The 22,959-nt window shown below is 40.6% G+C and overlaps 1 protein-coding gene and 1 long non-coding RNA gene across 14 annotated transcripts in view; both read right to left on the bottom strand.

Moving 5' to 3' along the window:
* The window catches only part of LOC308507915, a 30,151-nt gene extending 19,937 nt beyond the window's left edge, over positions 1-10,214 (bottom strand). Inside the window, exon 1 of the long non-coding RNA XR_013994964.1 lies at positions 10,090-10,214. This is a non-coding gene — a long non-coding RNA (uncharacterized lncRNA). The remainder of the gene's footprint in view (positions 1-10,089) is intronic.
* A 2,118-nt stretch (positions 10,215-12,332) lies between these two features.
* Positions 12,333-22,959, bottom strand: part of CPEB3 (cytoplasmic polyadenylation element binding protein 3) — a 170,744-nt gene continuing 160,117 nt past the window's right edge. For all 13 annotated transcript variants that reach the window (XM_081073952.1, XM_081073956.1, XM_081073961.1 and 10 more), the window contains one exon: positions 12,333-16,148. In XM_081073952.1, coding sequence (XP_080930078.1) covers positions 15,921-16,148 — 228 coding nt within the window. In that variant the 3' untranslated portion in view covers positions 12,333-15,920. The remainder of the gene's footprint in view (positions 16,149-22,959) is intronic.

Here is a 22,959-nt window from a genome sequence, read left to right as displayed (position 1 = left end):
CCTATTTTATTACCTATTGTTAATGTCTTACTGTGTCTAATTTATAAATTAAACTTTATCAGAGATATGTATGTATAGGAAAAAACATAGTAGATGTAGAATTAGGTACTATCTGCAGTTTCGGGCATCCACTGAGGGTCTTGGAACGTATTCCCCAGGGATGAAGGGGGACTTCTGCCTATCTGTACAATGAAATATTACTTGTCCATTAAAATGAATGAAGTACTGATACTTGCTACGACATGTGCACCTTGAAAACATGCTAATTGAAAGAAGTCAGTCACAGAATACCACGTATTATGTGAATCCGCTCATACAAAACATCCAGAACAGGGAAAGCTATAGAGAAAGAAAATTAGTGTTGCTCAAGGCTGGGAGTATGGAATAGGTGGATGAGAGGTAAAGGGTAGAGATTTCTTTGTGAGGTGAGGAAAATGTTCTAAAATTGACTGTAGTGATGGGTGCATATATCTGTGAATGTGTTAAAAATCACTGAACCCATGCCCTTAAAAATAGGTTAATTATATGGTATAGGAAAAGAGTTTCTAGGGAAACCCAAAGAAAAGGGGAGACAAAAACAAGGATACTAGAGGAAATTGAAGCCCCCAACACCTACAGCTACAGCAGACATTAAACAGAGCCTACCTCATAGCCAGATAAACATAAAATCTTACACTAAAAGCCTCTTTACTATCTCAGTTACTATTTCCCATTACATCATGTCCAGCTTTCAACAAAACATTACAAAACAAACTAAGGCAAGAAAAGACAATCTGAAGAGACAAAGCAAGCATCACTACCAGACTTACATATGGCAAAGATTTTGAATTATATTGAAATTTTTAAATAACTGTTATTAATGTACCACAGGTTTTAATGGAACAAGTGAATAATGTGCTAGGACGGATGGGTAATATAAAACGAGACAGAAACTATAAGAATTAAAAGGAAATGCTAAAAATCAAAACCACTAACAAATGAAAAATATCTTTGATGGCCTCACCAGTGGCCTTGATACTGAGTCAGTAAACATGAGGATAAGTCAATAGAAACTTCCTGAGCTGAAATGCAAACGGGGGAGAGAGGAGAATGAAAAACACAACAATATCTAAGAACTGAGGGACACTTAACAAACAGTTTCATATTAGAATATCATAAGGGGAGAGAGAAAGAAGCAAAAGAAATATTTTAAATGGTAATGAGAAAATTTTCTAAAATTAATGTCAGAAAGCAAACCACAGATCCAGGAAGCTCAGAGAACAGCAATAAACAGAATAAATACACAACAAAAACAAAACCCTACACCCAGGCATATGTTTGAACTGCAGAAAACCAAAGACAAGAAGACAGAGGAAAAAACCACCCCTACCTATAAAGGAACAAAGATAAAAATTACATCAGACCTTTGTTAAAACATGCAAGAGTGAAGTAGAATATTTAAAGTGGTGAAAGAAAAAAATCCCACCAACCTACATGTTTCAAGTGAAATTATCTTTCAAAAGTGAAGGAGAAATACTTACTCAAACAAAAACAGAGGGAATTTGTCACCAGCAGACCTGCCTTGCATGCAGTGATAAAGGAATTCTCCAGAGGAAAGGAAAATGATACAGATCAGAAACTCAGATCTAACCAAGAAAGGAAGAACATGAAAAGGAATAAATGAAGGTAAAATAAAGCCTTGTATTCTCTCTATTCTTAATTGCTCTAATAATTTCAAAAATACCAACAATGTATTTGAGGAGTATAGCTTATATATAAGTGAAATGATTGCCATGTCATATGGGACAGGAGAGAGGAATTAGAAATGTCATAAGATATCTGCATTACCCATGAGGCATGGTATAGTGTTATTTAAAAGTGGACTTAGAAAATGACTTCCTGTCAAGATGGTGGAGTGGGTAAACACTGCTTGCCCCCTTCCATGACCACATCAAAATTACAACTAAATTATACAACCACCACCCTTGAGAACCACCTGAAGTCTAGCTGAATAGAAGTCCTATAACTAAGGTTTTAAAGAAGAAACCATATCATCACTGATAGGCGGGGCAGAGATGTGGAATAGGGAAGTCCCACACCCACAGTGTGGCAGTTAAGAATCGGAAAGGAGGGGTGGCAGGTTAGCTCAGTTGGTTAGAACGTGGTGCTGTTAACACCAATGTTGCCGGTTTGATCCTCGCATGGGCCACTGTGAGCTGTGCCCTCCTTTAAAAACAAAAAGGAATTGGAAAGGATATCTCGGCTACGGAGGTGCCCCTTGAGGAGCAAGGGGTCTCAGCCTCACACCAGAATTCCCAACCTAGGGCACCAGTCCCGGGAAGAGGAGTGCCCGTAACATTTGCGTATGAAAACCAGCAGGGATTATGTCCAGTGAGACATATCTCTTGAGAGGCCTGTGCACAGACTCACTCCTAAACTTACTCGCTCTGAGCTCCAGCGCTGGGGCTGCAGCTTGAACAGTACCGGGGACGTAAGGGAAGAACTAAATTGACTAACTTCAGGGCGAGGGCTGGAGGTGCAGGGAGGGGGCAGTTCCTCATTATTCCTTTGTTGAATTCTGCTCTCACCTGTCGGCAGGTACACGCAGGTGCCAGTAGGTGCCAAATCTGTGCTCTCCATTAACCCGGCTAACACCGTTCTCTCCCTGAGACCCCGCCCCCACCCAACTGCCCCTTTCCCCCCAAATACAGAGTTCAAAATACTGGATACCAGGAAGCTCAGTGAACTTGGGGAAGAATAGATGAACTCAGTGAGAGCCTCAACAAGGAAATAGAAACCATAAAAAAAAAAGGTCAGAAATGATGAATACAATGATTGAAATGAATACATTAGAGAGAATCTGGGTATAAAAGGCTGGTTCAACATTCAAAAATCAATTAATACAATCCTTTATATCAACAGGCTAAAGAAGAAAAATCACGATCTTATCAACAGATGCTAGAAAAGTGTTTGACAAAACCCAACACCCACTCATTATTAAAACTTGCAAATTAGGAATAGAGGGGAATTTCTTCAACCTACACCTAATATCATATTTAATGCTAATAATATAGATGCTTTCCTCTAAGATTGGAAATGAAGCAAGGATATCTCCTCTCACCAGCCTATTCAGTATTATACTGAAAGTCCTAGCTACTACAATTAAAAGAAAAGAAAGAAAAGATATACAGATTGGGAAGGAAGACATTAAACTCTCTTTTTTCTGCAGATGACATAGGGTTGTCTATGTAGAAAATCCCAAAGAATCAACAAAATAAACTCCTGCAACTTAAAGTGATTCTATAGCAAGGTCACAGGATATAAGGCTAAAAAGGTCATCACTTTCCTCTACAGCAGCATTAGCACCCAAAAATGAAACCTTAGGTATAAATCCAAAAAATATGTGCAAGACATATATGAGACAGACGAAAATTCTAATGAAAGAAAGCAAAGGAGAGATACTTCATATTCATGTAATCCCAACCCAAATCCCAGTAAGCTATTTTGTAGATACTGACAGATTCTAAAGTTTGCATATAAAATTTTAAAAACCTATTAATAGCCAACATGATACTGAAAAAGAACAAAATCATGGGACCCACACTACCTGACTTCAAGACAATCTAAAGCTACAGCAACCAAGTCAGTGTGGTACTGGTGAGAGAACAGACAAATAGGTCGATGGAACACAATACAGAGCCTAGAAATAGACCCTAATAAATATAGTCAACTGGTCTTGGACGGAGGAGCAAAGGCAGTACAATGGACAAAAGACAGTTTTTTCAGTAAATGGTGCTGGAACTGGACATCCGCATGCAAAAAAATCTAGACACAAACCTTACACCTTTCTCAAAAAGTAACTCAAAATAGATCATAAACCTAAATGTGAAACACAAATCTGTGAAACTTCTATAAGAGAACAGAGAAGAAAATCCAGATGATCCTGGGTTTGGTGGTGAATTTTTAAACAACATGAAAAGCATGGTCCTTGAAAGAAAAAATTGTTAAGTTGAACTTCATTAAAATTATAAACTGTTCTGTGAAAGAATGTGAAGAAAATGAAAACACAAGCCAGAGAAAATATCTGCAAAACACATAAAGGACTTTTAACCAAAAATATACAAAGAACTCTTAAAACTCAACAATTAGAAAACAACCCAATGTAAAAAAAAAAAAAATTAGCAAAAGATCTGGAAAGACTTCTTGTCAAAGATCATAGAAATGGCAAATAAGCAGATGAAAAGATGCTCAACATTATACATCACTAGGGAATTGTCAATTAAAACTGCACACCTATCAGAATGGCTAAAATCCAAAACACCGAGACACTAAATTCTGACAAGAATATAGAGCAAAAGGAACCCAGGGCTGGTGGGAATGCAAATGTGCAGCCACTTTGGAAGACAGTTTGGCTGTTTCTTACAAAGCTAAACACAGTCTTAACATATGATCCAGCAGTCATGCTCCTAGGTCTTTACCCAAATGAATTGAAAACTTAGGTGCACACAAAAACCTGTACTTGGGGGTTTACAGCAGCTTTATTCATAGTTGTCCAAAACAGGAAGCAACCAAGATCCTCCAGTAGGTAAACAAAGTGTGGTACATCCAGACAATAGAATAGCATTCAGCACTAAAAAAAAGTAAGCTGTGAAGCCATGAAAATACATAGAGGAAACTTAAATGCATATTGCTTAGTGAAAAAAGCCAGTCTGAAAAGGCTGCATATTGTGTGATTCCAACTATATGACATTTTGCAAAAGGCTCAAACTATAGATAATAAAAAGATCAGTGGTTGCCAAGGGGATTGGGGAGAGATGGATAGCTGGAGCACATAAAATTTTTAGGGCGGTTTATCTGCATGTTATTATTAGGTTGGTACAAACATCATTGTGGTTTATGAGGTTAAAAATTGCAATTACTTTTGCACCAAACTAATATTAATATATCAGGTGGTTATGACATGCGTTTGTCAAAAACCCATAGAAATGTACAGCACAAAGAGTGATCCCAAACGTAAACTGTGAACTTTAGTTAATAATTTATCAGTACTGATCGATCGGTTGTAACAACTGTACCACATTAATGCAAGATGTTAATAGAGAAACTTGGGGGAGGGGCCATGGCGATTATTTGATCAGTTTTCTGTGAAGTTAAAATTGCTTTATAAAATGATTTTAAAAATAACCACATGATTTTTAAAAATCCAATTAGAAAATGGGCAAAATAGAAAGCGACATTTCACTGAATGGAATTTAGAGATTATACATATGCACATGAAAAACAGTCAACATTATTAGCCATTAGGGAAATGCAAATTAAAAGCATGATGGGATAGTATTGCGTACCTATCAGAATGGCTAAACGGAAAAGTGGTGACAGACCCAAATCCTGGAGAGGATACAGAGAAACTGGGTCACTCATACATTCTGGTTGATACCTAAAAGGGTACACCCCCTGTAGAAAACAGATCAGGAGTTGCTTGAAAACTAAACATGAAACTATCATAATGCCCTATAATTGCACTCCTAGGCATTCATCCCAGAGAAAATGAAGACATGTTCACAGGAAAACTTGGATAGGAACGTTTACAGTAGCTCTATTTGTAACAGCCCCAAGCTAGAAACAATCCCAATGTCCTTCCATAGTAAACGGTTAAAGAAACTGTGGTGTATCCATGCTGTGCAATAGTACTTGGCAATCAAAAGGAACGAACTACTGAGCCATACAACCACCAAGATGAATTTCTAGAGAATTATGCTGATAGGAAAATGCAAGTTCCAGAAGGTTATATAGTGTATGTCTCCATGTATACACCATTCTTGAAATGAGAAAGTTAGAGAACTGGAGAACAGATTAATCACTGCCAGGGATTAGGGGGGGGAGTAGGTGCAACATGAGCATTCCCTCTGGAGATGGAAATGATCTTTATTTTGTCTGTATCAATGTCAACATTTTGGTTGTGATATTGAACATAATTTTCCAAGATGTTAGGACTCTGGGTAAAGAACACATGGGATATCTGTCTTATTTCTTACAACAGAAGCTGAATGTACAAGTGTCTCAAAATGAAAACATATTAATGTTAAGAAAATTAAGCACTATAATGTGGAAATGGGGCCCACAGATCTTGGATATTAAACAAGACTTCACATAAGCCAGTCAGCACACGCACTGTGAGAGTAACTAGCTTTCAGTCTCATGCTCAACCACCAACTGCTGAAGTTAATGGATGGAGATTGTTTTCAATTTTATTTCTCTACGCCACCTTTCCCTCCAAACGGACTTAAAGAAAATCCTCCTGGGTGTTGGCAGGCTTAAGAAAGAGCAGAAAGGAGGGAGCCTGGAGATGGATGTGGGGAAGATTGGGAGCAGGGACACTGGACGGGGTGGGGAGTGGGAAAGCAGGCCAGTCTGCGTGGGCAACCGGTACCAAGGCCAGCTGGAAAAAGAGATCTGTGTCTTCAGAAGTGTGGTTGTGAGTCACACGGAGCTGGCCTGGAAAGAAAGACATGCTGTTTGGCCCAAGCATCAGCTTTGACCTTCCACAGAGCCCGTTCTGGTTTGTTTTAGAGTCCCACTGAAACATAGAAAAGTGCACAGATGGTGGTGTATAGCTCAATGAATTTTTACAAACAACACACCTGTTCAACACCCAGCTCAAGAAAGTCACCAGCACACCAGAAGTAGCTGTCGTGCCCCCTTTCAGTTATTCCTTTACCCATTGACCTAAGTGGAATCATACAGTATGTGCTCTTTTGAGTCTGGATTGTTTTTATCAACATTAAGTTGGCAAGATCCTGCTGTGACGTTGCTTATAGTTGTAGGTCTTCATTCTCACCTTGTTCTACAGGATTCTACCGTGTTGCCCCGAAAATAAGACCTAGCCGGACCATCAGCTCTCATGCATCTTTTGGAGCAAAAACTAATACAAAACCCGGTCTTATTGTGGGGACAGAGCCAGGAGTGCAGTTTCCAGGCTCTCGGCCTCACATGGAAAGGTGCTGGCTCAGGTAGTAAATGGCCATGAACTGTGATTGGATGGCCATTAGCTGTGGCTAATTGGCCGTCAGCTATAACCAGTGAGCCATTGGCCACTAATATAACTGCTGTGGCTACACTAGCAACAAAGTGGGGACTAGCAAGAAGATGGTGGCTGAGCTGGCAAGCACAGATTGCATTTAGCACGGTGGATTGCAGCTAGCAAGTGAGGTTGGTTAGCAGAGAAGTGGACGGCAGGTTGCGGATCGTGTGGCTCCTGCCTCCTGCGTCTCCAACCCAGCCACCAGCGAGACTATAGTGGTCTGACTCCCCTATCTGTGGCTCGTGGGTGTTCCTTTTTGGTCTCACCATGTCCTGTGTTCTTAGGTGGGGAGCTGGACCAGAGACCCTGCCTGTCGCCCTGCATGACAATTATATTACAGTATTGTAATACAGGGACTCAGCTCCAGCTCACTGCACAAGAATGCAGGACATGGTGAGGCCTAAATGGAACAACAACGGAGCCATAGATAGGGGAGTCATACCGCTGTATTCCTGATGGCAGCTGGTTGAAACACAAAAGCAAACATCTGCCAGTACCCCAACGAGGGGTCTTCCTGCACCCCAGTCTCATTGGCAGCTGGGCGAGACACAGGAAGTAGTATCAACACAATCCGGAAATCCGCCATCCGCTTCTCTGCCAGCCAACCAACCAACCCACCCCCCAAGGTAGCCACGTATCAGTGGCTAATGGCTGATGGCCATCTAATACCCGAGCCAGCACCTTTCCATGTGAGATTGAGAGCCTGGAAACTGCTCTCTGGGACTCTGTCCCATTATATTATTATATTAATTGTATTATATTATATCATTAATTATATTAATCATATTAATTATAGCATATCATATTAATTATATTTTATCGTATATATTTTAATTATATTAATTATTTCTATTATATTATATTAACTATTATATTAATGATATATGACATATGAATGATATGATATGAATGATGTATATGATATATTATACCCAGTCTTATATTAAAATAAGACCGGGTCTTCATTAATTTTTGCTCCAAAAGACACATTAGAGCTGATGGCCGGTTAGGTCTTATTTTCGGGGAAACACAGTAACTACTCAATTATCTGTTCCAGTGACAGCTTCATTCCAGCCATTTATCTCTGAGAACCCACCGGGGTCCCCCATAATTAATATGAAGATGATTTTAAATTGAAGACATTTCAGATTCAACAGATGCAAAAAGCAGCGTTTTCAGAGCTTCCTTTATCTGACTATCTCAGAAACTTCTGAGAGGCCATAATCAAACCCCTCCCCCTCCCGGGGAGTTTCACTGGCAACAAGATGGAGAAAACGCTCACACCTGCGTAAACAAACATTCTCACAGATTTTCCTATTTTACATTTGCTCCCCTAAAAACCCAATGTCAAAAGAAACCATTTGACCTTTCATAGAAGCCTTTTTCTCCCCCTGCCTTTCCCCTATTAGGTTAGGTTATAAACCTATCTTTAGTAATGTTAAGGAGCCACTTTTGTGCACTTCACATGCATGTGAATGAGCTTCGTCTTCTGTTAATCTGTGTTTTGTCAGTTAATTCTCAGACCCCTAATCACTGAAGCTGACTTGGTGGAAGAAACTTATTCTTCCCAATAAGCTGTTGAATAGCAGTAGGACCCATCAATTTGGACACCCCTCTTCCCAATACACAACCATCAACCTACGTAGCACAGCTGCTCCAGTTAAAATATAAGACGTTTAAGCCTCAAATTTGAGAGTGCCCGATTGACCCATGTGCCAAGGGGCTGGTGAAAAACCACCCAAATCCAATTTTAAAGCTGAGCATTCATCAGTGTTTGAGGGCAGTGAGTTTTCTTTTCTGTAAAGCAAGGTACCTAGACACACCGTGTTTCCCCGAAAATAACACCTAACCAGAAAATAAGCCTTAGCGTGATTTTTCTGGATGACATCCCCTGAACATAAACCCTAATGCGTCTTTTGGAGCAAAAATTAATATAAGTCCCGGTCTTATTTTCGGGGAAATACGGTAACACGAGCCGCCTCAGCAAGCTGGGCCGATCCCGCACGTCTGTTCCGGGTTAGTGCCTTACTAACCTCACGCACCAGAAACATTAGGACTCCGTTTTTATCCTGAGAAATGACAGACCGCTCCTTACAAAGGCACTCCTAGAATTGAGACATCAGAGCCCATTTTCCAGGGACAAACGTGGGGCCGAAGTCAGACCAGCATTCTGAAAACGAGATTCCATTTGTTGCTTAGTGTATGATATGTTTGTAGAAATTCTAATGGAAAGGGGATCTGACTCGTACTATTCCTCGGCTCATTTTGGAGGGGGCTGCAAGAGGAACGCAGCGCTCGCTCCCACGCTCAGCGCGTCCCCGGCGGCCGCGCAGACGGAAGCCGGCGCGCGCCGAGCTGCCCCCTCCAGGCTCGGGGGCGCCGCGCAGCCGCCCCGGGTTAGCTTACCTGCAGGACTGCAGCGAGGAGCGGATGGGCCACCGCGATACTCCAGGGCCGTCTGGGTGGGGGGCAGACGTGGGACGCAGATTTGGGTGCCGGCCGCAGGAAGGGGTGCAACGCAGAAGACGGGGCTGGGAGCGTGCACGAAGCCGAGCGGCCTAGGACGCGGCCGGAGCTGGAGGCCGAGGGAGCCCGTGGACGCCCCGAGCCGACCCTCATCCCCTCGGTCAGCGGGTGACCGCCAGGGGGCTCAGGGCCCGGGCTCCCGGCGTGGCGGCCGCCTCCCTCCTGGCAGCTGAGCTCCGGGACGGCCCAGCTCCCTCCGGCGCCCTGGCGACCCGCAGAGGCGGCAGGTCCCGCGCGGGCCCGGGAGTTTAAAGCCCCGGGAGTTTAAAAACACCTGCGCCAGACCGCACCTGAAACCCATGAAAGCAGTCTCGCGGCTGGGACGCCGGCACTGCGTGTTTTAAAAGCTCTCCGGGGGCATTCTCCATTTTCTAACAGGATTTTAGTGCGTACGAGAGAGCTTCTAGCACATCCAGAGTGGTTATGGGATTTTACAAAGACCCATTCCCTGAAATGATCGGAGAGCCTCGCGTAAAACATAAAACGAAAAGGGGCATACTTACGTTTTCATCGACTTCCATGGTTTTGAAAATTGGTTTCTGGTGGCAAGTAAAAACCAACACGTGCACATCGTGTTAACAGTCAAATACCCTCCTGTTTCAAATATGCACTCCCCCGCCCCCCCCCCATGAGTGTTGTTTGTGACAGAGAAAAGGTGAATGTTGCTGTACGTCATCTGCTGTACAGCAAGGAATTTGTCCCACCTCCCCCAAAAGCTAATCGAGCAAATGGAACGTGCCGACGTTCCCAGATGCAATCCACACAGCCAAGCAAATGCACCCTAGCGAATGCAAAGGATGACAAGTGTCAGTACTTCATACAACTAGATTTAATAAGTTGTTATTACAGAAAAAAATGAAGTCCAAACTACAAAGTTTAAGCAGTTGTAAGCAATAGCTGCATTGAGCTCCATGTTTAGTCACAGTACTGCAGTTCCATACAAGCAATAAGAGTCCAAACCCCAAAGGCAGAAGCTGAGTAAGGGTTACTAGCAAAAACAATCTAAGAGAACAGGTAATAAAAGATACAATACATTTAACATTAGTTGTTAGTTGAAAAACAAATACAGAGATCTTAGCTGTGAACACTCTAAAAGTTATGTCCATTATTTTGACAGCAAAAATACAAATACCTAATACTTTATACCCCAACAGAACTATATCCAGAAGAGAAAAAAGAGCAGAAGTTATCCTGTATTAGCACCCGGGTTTTCTACTTGTTGCGATTAACTTCATCGTCAGACCAATTTAAACATCCCCGAATCACATATCCACGTCTTGACCCATTTTGGGGTATAAAGTCAACAGCATTAATTATAAAATACTCTGTGGTAAAATGGAACACTATTGCAGCTGAGATAGAGAAGTTTGGTTATTATAAAAAAAACAACAGAATGTTAGCTGACATACCATACAAACTGGTGAAAAAGCAACAATCCGTACAAATAAATTCAGTTTTAACAAAAAAGGTACTTTTTTCCCCACTATTCTGTGACTAATCTTTCACTCAAACCTTGCAAGTAGAGATGTCACAATACTCAAATATTTAGATAGGAGCTTTACCCAGTTAAATACCATTTTGTTGCTAATAGATAAAATTAAAACTAGCAGTTATTTGCTAATTGCATAAATGCGATACATTCTGCATTAGCCCATGCTTCACTAACAAGCTATAAAACACAAGATATAAGCAGAAATCTAAGCATAATCTTTATACCACTAAGCAAGAATTTTCCAATTTCTTTTCTTCTGTTCCTAATCACTTATTTGTAGTTAATGTAAAATTCCAACCAGTAATACCCAATTTGAGTTAAAATTTTACATCACAACTTGACCTAATCTATATATTATTTACAAAACTGAATACATAGAGCGTACCCAAGAGCCAACTCTGGACACACGTTTCTCCAAGTTATTGACAACCTCGCTTCCGTGGCAACGGAACTGGAAGAGGCCATCAAGGACTGGTAGAAACACATCATCCATCTAGAGCAAGTCATTGGATGTTCTGATTACGCAACACCAGTTTTGCAGTTTTTTTGTTTTAATTTTAGGTGCCATTACAATGACACGCTGCCTTAACAGCACAGCTTCAAGGTGAGGTGGGTGTTGGAAAGGTAGGAGGGCAGAGAGATCATGCTTGGGGTGTTGCCAGATGTGTTGCCACAATAAGGGACAATAAGGGACAAACAAGGGGCACCATAACACGGAAGAGGTGGGTGTGGGGTGGGGTGGAGGAAGACGAAGTCTGAGACTGTCCGTACACAGTGGTGGCGTCTGAGAGGGCTTCCTCGGTAGACACCCAAGCTCCACAGGGAGCTAACTCAGGGGAGACAATGCAGTCAGTCTAACTACACGGCAGGTGGTGTCCTCTCAGCAACTTCCTTTCACTGTCAGACGTCACCACTGTGAGTGCATGGAAAAGATCTGGCCTCGGCGAAAGGTACCGTCTCACACATGGACAGCAGTTGGTGGCAGACACACACACACACGCACGCACGCACGCACGCACACACACACGACATAATGAAGAGTTAGAGGGGAAAAGCAATGAGTCATTCTGTTGACCTAGCCAGGTTTTCCACCTGGTGGTATTTCACTAGGGGTGACTTCATGATCAGGTCACAGATGTGGTAGCACCTGGTGTTGTATAAATCCACTGTGACATCCCTAGAGAACTGTACTGTGACATCCCTAATCTTACACTAAACCACTGTAATAAAGGAAAAGGCTTGTCAAAATCTCACATGTTCTGCTCATTCTGTCATTTTATTACCCAATTGTTCATCACATTTTCCAATCACTTTACATAACCAACCGTTTTCATTGTTGTCACACTATTGTACACCACATCAGCAAGTTAATACATAAAGCTTTGCATTTCAAAAAACTAGACACTTTAGTAACAATATTACAAAGATTTTAGCTCCAAAAATAACTGAAAATGAAAAAAATAAACTTTTAAAGAATTAGCATCATAAAATTAATTTATTCCAAGTAAAAATACAAAATAATATTATGACATTGACCAGATATGAAAGTCCCTCCCAGAAACAACTCTATTAATGATTGAGAAAGCACTCCTTAAAGAAAATACGAAATAAAATGAAAAATATGTAAATATGTTTAATTTTTTTCTTAGCAAAAAATCTTTCTAAAAATAACAATGAAAATTTGTCTCAGTACAAAGGCTACGTTACTATTGAAAAAATACCAGCATGAAGAAAAGGTACATATTTGACAGTAGAAAAATGATTTCAGTGAATCACAATGTCTAAAGTTTGCAATGAAAATAAATCTGCAATAAAGATTTATGCCTTTTTTCTTTTCTTTTTTTTTTCTATTTTTTATACAAACAGTACAAACAGTATTGCACATAACAACAAATAGTCGAGGTTAGGTTATAGCCTTCAAAAAATCGACTAGTTCAAGTGTCACATCAAGGAAAGGCCACAACAGGACCTGTGATACCCAGGGGCTTCCCAGTCAAGCTGCAGGTCAGAACACCTCTGTGTTTTAAAAAATAATTTTTTTTGAAGGACCCTCTCTTTTAATATAACATTAACAACTTGGGGGCACATTTATTTACAAAACAAAAGGGAACGTGTTATAATTTAATAAACTAAAAAAGTTCTCTTTAAAAAAATACAAACAGAAGAACTCTTTCACAATCCTGGTCAGTCGTGCACAATCAACGCTTGATTATAAATATACAAATTAAGGGAAAGTAGTTTCCACCATCTATTCACAACTTTCAGCACCAAATGGAGTTTATTTTTTTTGTAACCTGTTCTTTTGACAATGTTTTTTCGCCTTCACGTTAAGCATTAACGCTGTACGATCTTCCAGCTTTTTTTCCTTAAATCTCAGTGTTATTTTAGTACATGAAAGAGGGGTGCTTCTTCAAAAAGTTTTGCTCCTTTCACATAATTAGGTAGATTTCTGTAGGTTAGATATGATCTTTACTATTATAGTTATAAAGCTCTAACTTCTTCATTTTCAAAAAACACAAATAAGCATGAAAAAAATAAAGTTACCCATCTGTTAAATCATTTTTCTTGCAGAATTAAATTAATATATATTTTTCTGAATAAACTTACTTAGAAAATATCATTTTCTCTCCTATATTTCAAAATTGAGGTATTGCAAAAGATCATGTCAGTCAGAAAGCATGCCTTTTTCCTTAAAAACAAACAAACAAAAAATCTTCAGCCAACTTTTGAAAACTGTCTAGAATACAAAAAGTAGTAGTGCATAACAAAATTTCTTGTACAGATGAAAAAAACCACAAACATAGAAAAAAACAAACAGAAAACCACAGCTGGGCTGGGACAAAAGCAATTATTACCAAAAAGCCCAGAGGTAACCTCAAAAGGGGAGAATTCTAATAAGCATTTTTAATCCAGTAAAAAACTATTTTGTTTTTCCTTTTTGAAAACAAACTATAGTTTGAGAGCTGGCAATTGCAACTAAACACTGGAGAAACAAAACAAAACAGAACAAAAACAAGCAATGTTAACTTAAGACAGTACAAGGACATCACAGCACATAAAACACAGCGATTTAAATCTATTCTGCAGTGTCATATCCAGTCAGATTGTCCCCAGAATTCCAAAACATAGGAAGAAGATTAAAAAAGAAAAAGATTTACATAGTCTCACAATCATTGTGTGTGTTTATATATTACTATCTGCAGGCCAAGAGTGAATGCTAAGAAAATGTCCATGGTAGTACTAGCAGGTCTTAATTCTATTCAAGCTTTACAGGATAAATCCAGGGAATTAAGTAGTTAATTTCTCACCCAGACAACCAACCCTGCCCAGGCCATCTTATTTGTTACAGACATTTCTTTAGCATCACCATCACGCAACTTTCTTAAAATGTGCCTAGTTTGTCAATCTGACAACTTATCTCTATATACTGTATATATTCCTAGTGTTTGTAAGCTAAGATGAGCTCTTTGGTTTTTCTGGACAAGGTCTGAAGCTATGTCAAATGGTGCAAGCACTAGGAGACTGTAACTAAGAGCTCACGTGTTAGTTAATAGTATACCAGTTATGAACTGTCAAGTTCAGTAATGTCTGACACAGAGGCTTTAAACAGTTAAGTTTGATCACAGTTAGACATAATCACTTTACTATATAAAATAAATTGCACAATATATAACAGAGCACCGCAAAGTACTTCATCTACCATCCACAAATTTGCTTTAAGAATATCCTACACCTAGGTTTTATATTGGTTGTAATATAGGTCATTCTGTTATGGGCTCTTCCTAATTTCAGAAGCATTCCATTTATTGAGGCATGCCTTCCTCCGGTCAATTACCAATTCTTTGAATGAAAAAAAATCTTCTTTAAAAAAAAATCAGTATTTTATAGCTTATATAGATTCTTAATTTGTGCATTGTGGGAAGGTTTTATACTAGACATTGGATATAAAATTTATTGCATGCAGCAACCTGATTAAGTAAACATGCAGTCAGACATAGTGGCCTTCCGTTGAAGCTTTCTGAAGTCTATTCTGATCTTCGTTCGGCAGCTGATTCTATCCCTAAATCACAAAAGTGTGTTGTTGGTTTTTTTTTTTCATTGATACCTTAGCCTGAATAGAGTATTATGGTATTAATAATACCATTTTAATAGCAGCAAAAGCTATTGCAGCATAAATTTACATAACACTAAAAGATCTAACCAAAATCCTCAGCAAAACAAAAATCAAACATGAAGGGAAAATAAAGATTTAGCTTATGAGGTATCCTTACATGTCAAAATAGGGAGCAACTAAAGGCTTATTTTCATTAAGGGTAATCCTTACTCTAAATGACCCCAACTAATGATTGCTGAATTGTTGGGAAGTGTTTGCTACATCTGCCACCTACTCACGAGTATTACCTTTGGTAAGTCTTCTCCTAGGGGCAACTCTCTAAGTTTCTGAAAATAAGTGCATGCTCCAGTTCAAAAACAATCAGAACAACAACACAACAACAACAAAAAAAATCACAGACATCAACCTGATGGCCGCTGATGAGAATGGCAGTCTAGGTACTGTCACGAGTGACAAATCAGGTGTAAAAAATTAAGGTACCAAGCCGACAAAGGTGTGAATCAAAGTGCAAATCAGTACCGTTATACACTCTGCAATTTTGCATTATACTGGACATTGAGTTCAGTAATATGACTGTAAATAATAATAATAATAAAAAGACCCATTTCTTCTTTAAAAATCGAGAACGAATGCACAGATTTCCAGAACACTGTAAGCCCTGAGGCAGTGTCCTCTCTTTTCCCTCCTGTTATCGACTCCAGTACTTTGTGGCTGGGTCTGCCCCCGGCTCAGCTCCAGCGGAACGGGACGTGACGAGGGCGGTCGCCTCCCTCCTTCACCAGTGGTTTGTGGAACTCCCGCCCGGCGCGGGAATGGATGCTCGCCCAGCAGTATTCGCAGTAATACTGCAGACAGGTGACGTTGGCACAGAAGAAGGGGGCGAACTTCCCACCACAGCGTGTGCCCTGGCACTCATCACACATCTGATCATCCAGCACATATGGCTTCACTTCCACCTGGACCCAAAGAGGAAAGACAGGGGAAAAAGGTTTAGCCACGCTTCCTCACGTTTCTCTGTTTCCAGTGTTGACAGCATAGCTGACTGATATCTCAGTCAGAGGCCAGGATTGGACGTGGCCGAGAGTATGGGCTTCAGACGCCGCTCCTTCATTTGCTAGTTGTGTGACTGTGGCAAATCCTTCACCTGTCTCTGGCTTCTGTGCACTCTACCTGAGTATCTGTGAGGTGGGTGCACACTTACACACACCTGCACACATTTATTTGTATATCTGTAAGCTGAGTCTAACAGTGTTGACCGCAAAGGGTCCCGGGGAGGACGACGGCAGGTAGCACACGAGCTGAAGGCCGGGCAGCCCCTGACAATGAGGGACAAGGAAGAGCGTTTCGGGGACAGGAACCAGTTAGGACAAAGCCTGGAAGCCAGCAAAGGCAGCGCATAGCCTAGAAGAATGGTGTGACAGGAGCCAGGCCAGAGGGGACAAGTCACACTGAGGCTGGCAAGGCTCAAGGGTGGTGCTACTAGGAGGCCCTGGGGCTTCATGTTTTCATGACAAGGCTTTCAAAAGACTAGCATCCCCGGACTGTGATCAGTGGGCGCGAGAGGAAAGCGGGGACTAGTGAGGTGTTAAAAAGCTAATAACAGGCTTTTACATTTTTTGGACTTTATTGCCCTATTCTCCTCCCCAGACTGGAAGCTTCAGTAGAGGAAAGCTGTTCAACATAGCCCTTTGGGGGCATTTTATACTCTAAAGAAGCAACGCTGTATTATGGGGGAACCAAAAGCAAGGACGAACAAAAGTCACCACAGTTTTCCCGTGTCTCCTTCCTGGAACCTCAGAAAAGGAACGACATTCATGTTTTCATCTCGAATGTTAGAAACCAGCAAATGGGGGCATCTGTGACCAGGCTCCTTCCCACACTGACCGCCAGAGCCATTCTGGGGAAGAACAACTGCTGTGGCCACAGGGGCTGTGTCCACAAGGACCCACCGTTCTTTGACATGAGCAAACTCCCTCCACATTCAGGCTGCCTCTGGATGCAGCCAGGAGGTTTCGGCAGGGCAGGAGGTGAGTGGGAAAGATGGGGCCTGTCTCGCATTGGACTCTCTACTTCCCTGCTTCTTCCTCCCTCCCGAAGGCTCCTTTGCTGGCCTCCTCTGGAGTTGTGTCTCCAGCCATAAGCTCTAGTCCACAGGTCCACTGGCCAGACAGATATTTCTACTTGGAAAACCCACCTGAGAAGACTCGTACCAGCTCCTGGCTGCCCAGAGGGAAAAGGCCTCTACTCTGGCTCTAGTTCCCTTTCTCCTAGTTCCTCATCCTCAACCTGACAAGGGAGTAACTGGGCTTCAAAAAACTTTCTCACATTCATCTCTGTGTCATAATTAAAACTTCAGGGGTTCTGGGGTCACTTGCCTGGGTTCAAATGTAGGCCGCGTTAGTGGCTGTGCAACCTTAGGCAAGTTTCTCAGTCACTCTGTTCTGTTTACTCATCTGTACACTGGAGGCAAAGAAGAGTTCATACTTTATGGGGTCCTGTGAGGACTAAGTGAGTTACACGTCTGGACACCATGAGCACTGAGCATAATTGTGATTCCTACTGCTTCCTCTCTAGTCCAGGCCGTCTCGATGTACCCAGATGTGCTCACTGTCGACGGCCTCTGCACTGACCAGCAGGCTCCAGGCCTCCAATCGTTTATCCCTATGTCCCACCTGGCTGAAAGCCCTTCCGATTCTCCAGCGCCTACAGGACGAAGCCCAGCTGCCGTCGTGTAATAGGGTACTTCCTGGCTCCCATGGCTCAGTTATAAGTCGGAGACAAGACTTCATGATTTGCACCAATCTCTCTCTCAACTAATTCTCAACTCAGACTCTACATGGTCTTTATTTTTATTTGCACGTTCTTCCCACCTTAATGTTCTCCTTTAACACCCAGCCCACTCAACAATTCCTGTACCCAATGAGGCCCAACCTTTCTTCTCTTTTTCTTTCTTAACATAAAGTTAACAATTTTAAAGTGAACAAGTCAGTGGCATTTAATACATCCACAATGTTGTACAACTACCACCTCTATCTAGTTCCAAAACATTTCATCACCCCAAAAGGAAACCCTGTATCCACTAAGCAGTTACTCAGCCCACATCTCCCTTCTGAGCCCCTGGCAACTACCAATTCGGTTTCTGTCTCTAAGGATCTACCTATTCTGAATATTTTATGTAAATGGAATCTCATAATATGTGACCTTTCATGTCTGGCTTTTTGACTTATCAAAACGTTTTCAAGTTCATCCGTGTTATAGTATTTCCTTCCTTTTTATGACTGACTACTACTCCATTATACATGTATGTATATGTATGTATATACCACATTTGTTTATCCCTTCATCGTGGATGGACATTTGGCTATTGTGAATGGTGCTGCTAGGAACATATGGGTACATATATTTCTTTGAATACCTGTTTTCAATTCTTTTGAATATATGCCAAAGGAGTAAAATTGCTGGGATGTACAGAAATTCTATGATTAACATTTTAAAGAACAGGCAAATTATTTTCCACTGAGGCTGTACCATTTTATATTCCCACCAGCAATGTGCCAGTGTTCCAATTTCTCTCTATACGTAGCAACACTGGCTGTTTCCCATTTTTGTGATGACAGCCTTCCTAGTAGGTGTGAAGAGGTACCTCATTCTGATTTTGATTTGCATTTGCCTATTGACTAATGACACTGAGCATCTTTTTATGTGCTTGTTGGCCATTTATATATATTCTTTGGAGAAATGGTCCTTTGACCATTTTTTAAATTGGATTTTTTTTGTTGTTGTTGTTGAGTTGTATGAGTTCTTTGTATATGCTAGACATCAGATTTTTATCAACATATGATTTGCAAATGCTTTCTCCTATTTTGTAGGCTACACTTCACTTTCTTTTTTTTTTATTGGGGACGGGGAACAGGACTTTTTTTTTTTAATTGGGGAACAGTGTGTACTTCCAGGACTTTTTTCCAAGTCAAGTTGTTGTCCTTTCAGTCTTAGTTGTGGAGGGTGCAGCTCACCTCCAGGTCCAGTTGCCATTGCTAGTTGCAGGGGGCAGAGCCCACCATCCCTTGTGGGACTCGAGGAGTTGAATCGGCAACCTTGTGTTGAGAGCCCACTGGCCCATGTGGGAATCGAACCAGCAGCCTTCGGAGTCAGGAGCACGGAGCTCGAACCGCTTGAGCCACCGGGCCGGCCCCTACATTTCACTTTCTTGATAATGCCCACTGATACACAAAAATCTTTGCTCTACCTTTTGATGTCATGTCTAAGAATCCACTGCCAAATCCAAGTTCATGAAGATTTACCCCTATGTTTCTTCTAAGAATTTTGTGGTTTTAGCTCCCATAGTTAGGTAGGTTGATTTTGAGTAACTTTTGTACACACACAGTGTAAGGTGGGGCCCACTTCATTTTTGTGTGTGTGGATACCAGCAGCCCCAGCAACACTGGTGGAAGAGACTCTTCTTTACCTACTGCAGGTCTTGACAATCCTGTCAGAAATCAGTGAGAGGCACAGTCTGCCTTAACTATTTCTGTCCTTGCTCCTTTGTACGATACTTAACACGCCATATTGCTCATATGGCATTTCCTACTACAGTCCTGCCTTGGTCGGCATCTTTCCTTAGTTTCAAGTAACTTGAGGACAGAGTCCTGGAGTAAGACAGAACAGTGGTACATCTGGGGAAGAGTGTGGTGGTAGAGTTTATAGACAACTAGGGGAAGGGAGCTATTGGTTAATGAGTGTATCTCACCTGGCCCCATCTCATACATCTGAAGGCTAAAGAGGAGCCAAAGGGAGGAATGAATCCCCTGTGCCCTGAGATGGGGAGCTACGGGTAGAGGCAGCGCTCGCAGGGGCCTGGCAGCAGCCTGCGTTTCCGCCTTCACCCCACAAGTGAGAACTGCTTTGCTTCTATCACCAGGCAGACACCTATATTCAGGGTGCGCCAGCAACCAGATCTGAGACCCAGTAAGCCTGGAAAGGGGGATCCAGCAGTCAGAGAGAGGATTGGTCTGAACAAAGAGAATTCACTCTCAGCAAAAGAAAGCTACTGGGGGAGAAAGACGATGGCCATTTATAATATATACAAATATGAAAAGAGCACTTAAAGAGATTCAAGTCTAGTACAAAGGGGACTTTCTGGTAGTATTTTTAAAAAAAACAATTACTTTTGTTTAGGTATAAAAACAGTATTATGGCTATGTGGGCTTCTTTATTTTATTTTTATTTACCTCAGATTTTTTAAGAGCTTAAATTAATTTTTTAAATTGAGGTTAAAGTCTAAAAAATTAACCATTTTAAAGTGAACAATCCAGGGATGTTTAATACACTCACAATGTTGTGTAACTACCACCTCTATCTAGTTCCAAAACATTTTCATCATCACAAAAGGAAATCTTGTACTCCCAGTTTTTTCATTTTTAGTTAAAGTTTATTGGGGTCCAGTTTTGTTTTTTAAAGAACTCTTTTTTTAGAGATATAACTGAATTATTTAATTGAATTATTTCAGGATGAAATTATATGACGTCTGGGATCTGCTTAAGATAATCTGGGTGAGGGTGGGAGAGTGAGTAGGGAACTATTGAAACTGGACGACTGGAAAACTGTATGTTGATAATTGTTGTAATTGGATGATGAGGTTCGCTATGCTATTCTCTATACTTTTGCATACATTCAAACTTTATTATCAAGAAGCTAAAATATCTAAACTGTGACTTTTTGACTAATTAAGCTGAATTGAAATAATCAGATGAATTGAAGAGAGGATGATCCAGTTTAGTGGCCTAGGAGATCAGGTGGCAGAAATATTTCAAAGCTCTAGAAAACAATAATTTTGAAAAGTAAAGAGTAAGAGGAAAGATAACAAATTTTAGACTAGATCCAGGAGAACCTAATATACAAACCATAAAAGTTCAGGAAGAAGAAAAAGAAATGAGGAAAGGTAATAAACAGACAAAAGTCCTGAAACCTCATATTAAAAATACTACCAGGTCCAGTATAGACGGATAAGGGAAAAAACCCAACAACATACCATGGGGCATATCCTGGTAAATCACTAGCTAAAATTTCAATACTCCAAAGGTAAAGAGAAAAGGTTACGTACTTCCAAGTGAAAAGAGCTAGTTACTCTCTCCTGCAAAGGGAAGAAAGAAACAAACTGGCATCGGACTTCTCATCTGCAACACTGGAAGCTAGAACACCAGAGAATACTACCTATTAGGCTGAGAGAAAAGGACATGATCCCAAAATCCTGTATCTAGTCAAGATATTATTTCTCTGTCAAGGAGACTTGTCAGAAAACTAGTAACCTTATGCTACTCTAGCAATAAAAACAGAAAATATTCTATTTATAATTGTAGCAAAAATTATAAATTCCTCGGAATGAACCAAATTATAAAGACCCAGTACCTACATGAAGAACTATTTAAATATAAAGAGTAAAAAGAGAAAATAATCTTAAAATAAACTAGGTCCATATGTACAAATTAAGGGCAAGAGAGACCTTTTAAATAAAGACTAGCATTCTAGAAGCTTTAGAAGGAAATAAATCTATTAGACGACGTAAAAATAAAATACATTTAAATGACAAAAAAACACCATGAAAAATGTCAGTAGACAAATGATGGATGGATTTGGAAAAAAATTACAGGTTATTATTTATATTACACAAAGAGCTCTTAAAAACTGACAAGAAAAAGATGCATAGAAATAGAAGACATAAAAGACGTAAGAAAAAGACATGTAAGAATTCATAGGCAATCCACATTACAAGGTTTTCACATTTGTTAGTAGTCAGGAAAAAGAAAATTAATATTACTTTAGTCTCACAGACGCAAACATTTAAAAGAGGTGATAACTGCCTATCATCTGCTGATAGAAATGTGAATCGCTACATTTAAAAAAAATCAAATTCTTAAATTTAAAAATACATCTACTCTTTGACCCAATAATCCTACTGTTGGCTATAATCCCAGGGCTTGGAAATATAACCACCGGAAGAGAGCTTACATGTACAGTATATTTATTGAAGAATTGCCCATAGTGGCATGTCCACCTAGAGGTAAATGTTGAATAAAATGTGGTACCTCTAACCCCATGGAATACCATGCAGTCAAGAGAAAGATGAAATTAGTGCTCCACCAGTTGACTGGAAAGGATTTCTACAGCATGGGGATGTTAAGATCAAGTGGAATGATGGCTACAAACAGCTACTGCGAACTGTAAAACACTGAACAAACAAATGTAACGTCAAGTAATACATTCATGCAGATATCTGAAAATATAATAAGAATAAAACCGCCCCTTCTGTCTATTCAGGCTTCAGCTGAGCTCGGCAACAGTGTTCCTCACCAGCTGAAGGGTTCTGTGCAATCTGGTCCACACAGTACGCATACTTCAGCAGGTAAGTCATGAAGCATCGCTCTGCCTGCCTCTAGGCCACAGGCACTCAGGGGGGCCTTGTTTAATCAGCTTCCTTAGGGAATAACGAATTCCTCAGGAGTCACTTTTCCAGAGAGCAGACGTTTTTACTTTTTGGTGCTAATACGTCTTGAATTTTGATTTTTTCGAAATGGAAATCTTCCTAAAATGTATTATTTACTCTGCCCTCTCTTAAGCAAGGAGTTATAAATACCTTTTATAGTTGTGCCAGGCAATACAATGCAGTGGACAGGTTTCACTTTTTGCTGTCCCCCCTTCAAAATCTGTCTGTCTGCTACCTTCTAATAACATCTTTCAATGATGCTTTATAAATGTGCAACTTCCTATCAT

Source organism: Rhinolophus hipposideros (assembly GCF_964194185.1).
Source record: "Rhinolophus hipposideros genome assembly, chromosome: 15".
NCBI lineage: Eukaryota > Metazoa > Chordata > Mammalia > Chiroptera > Rhinolophidae > Rhinolophus > Rhinolophus hipposideros.
This window is presented reverse-complemented; position numbering and strand designations above follow the sequence as displayed.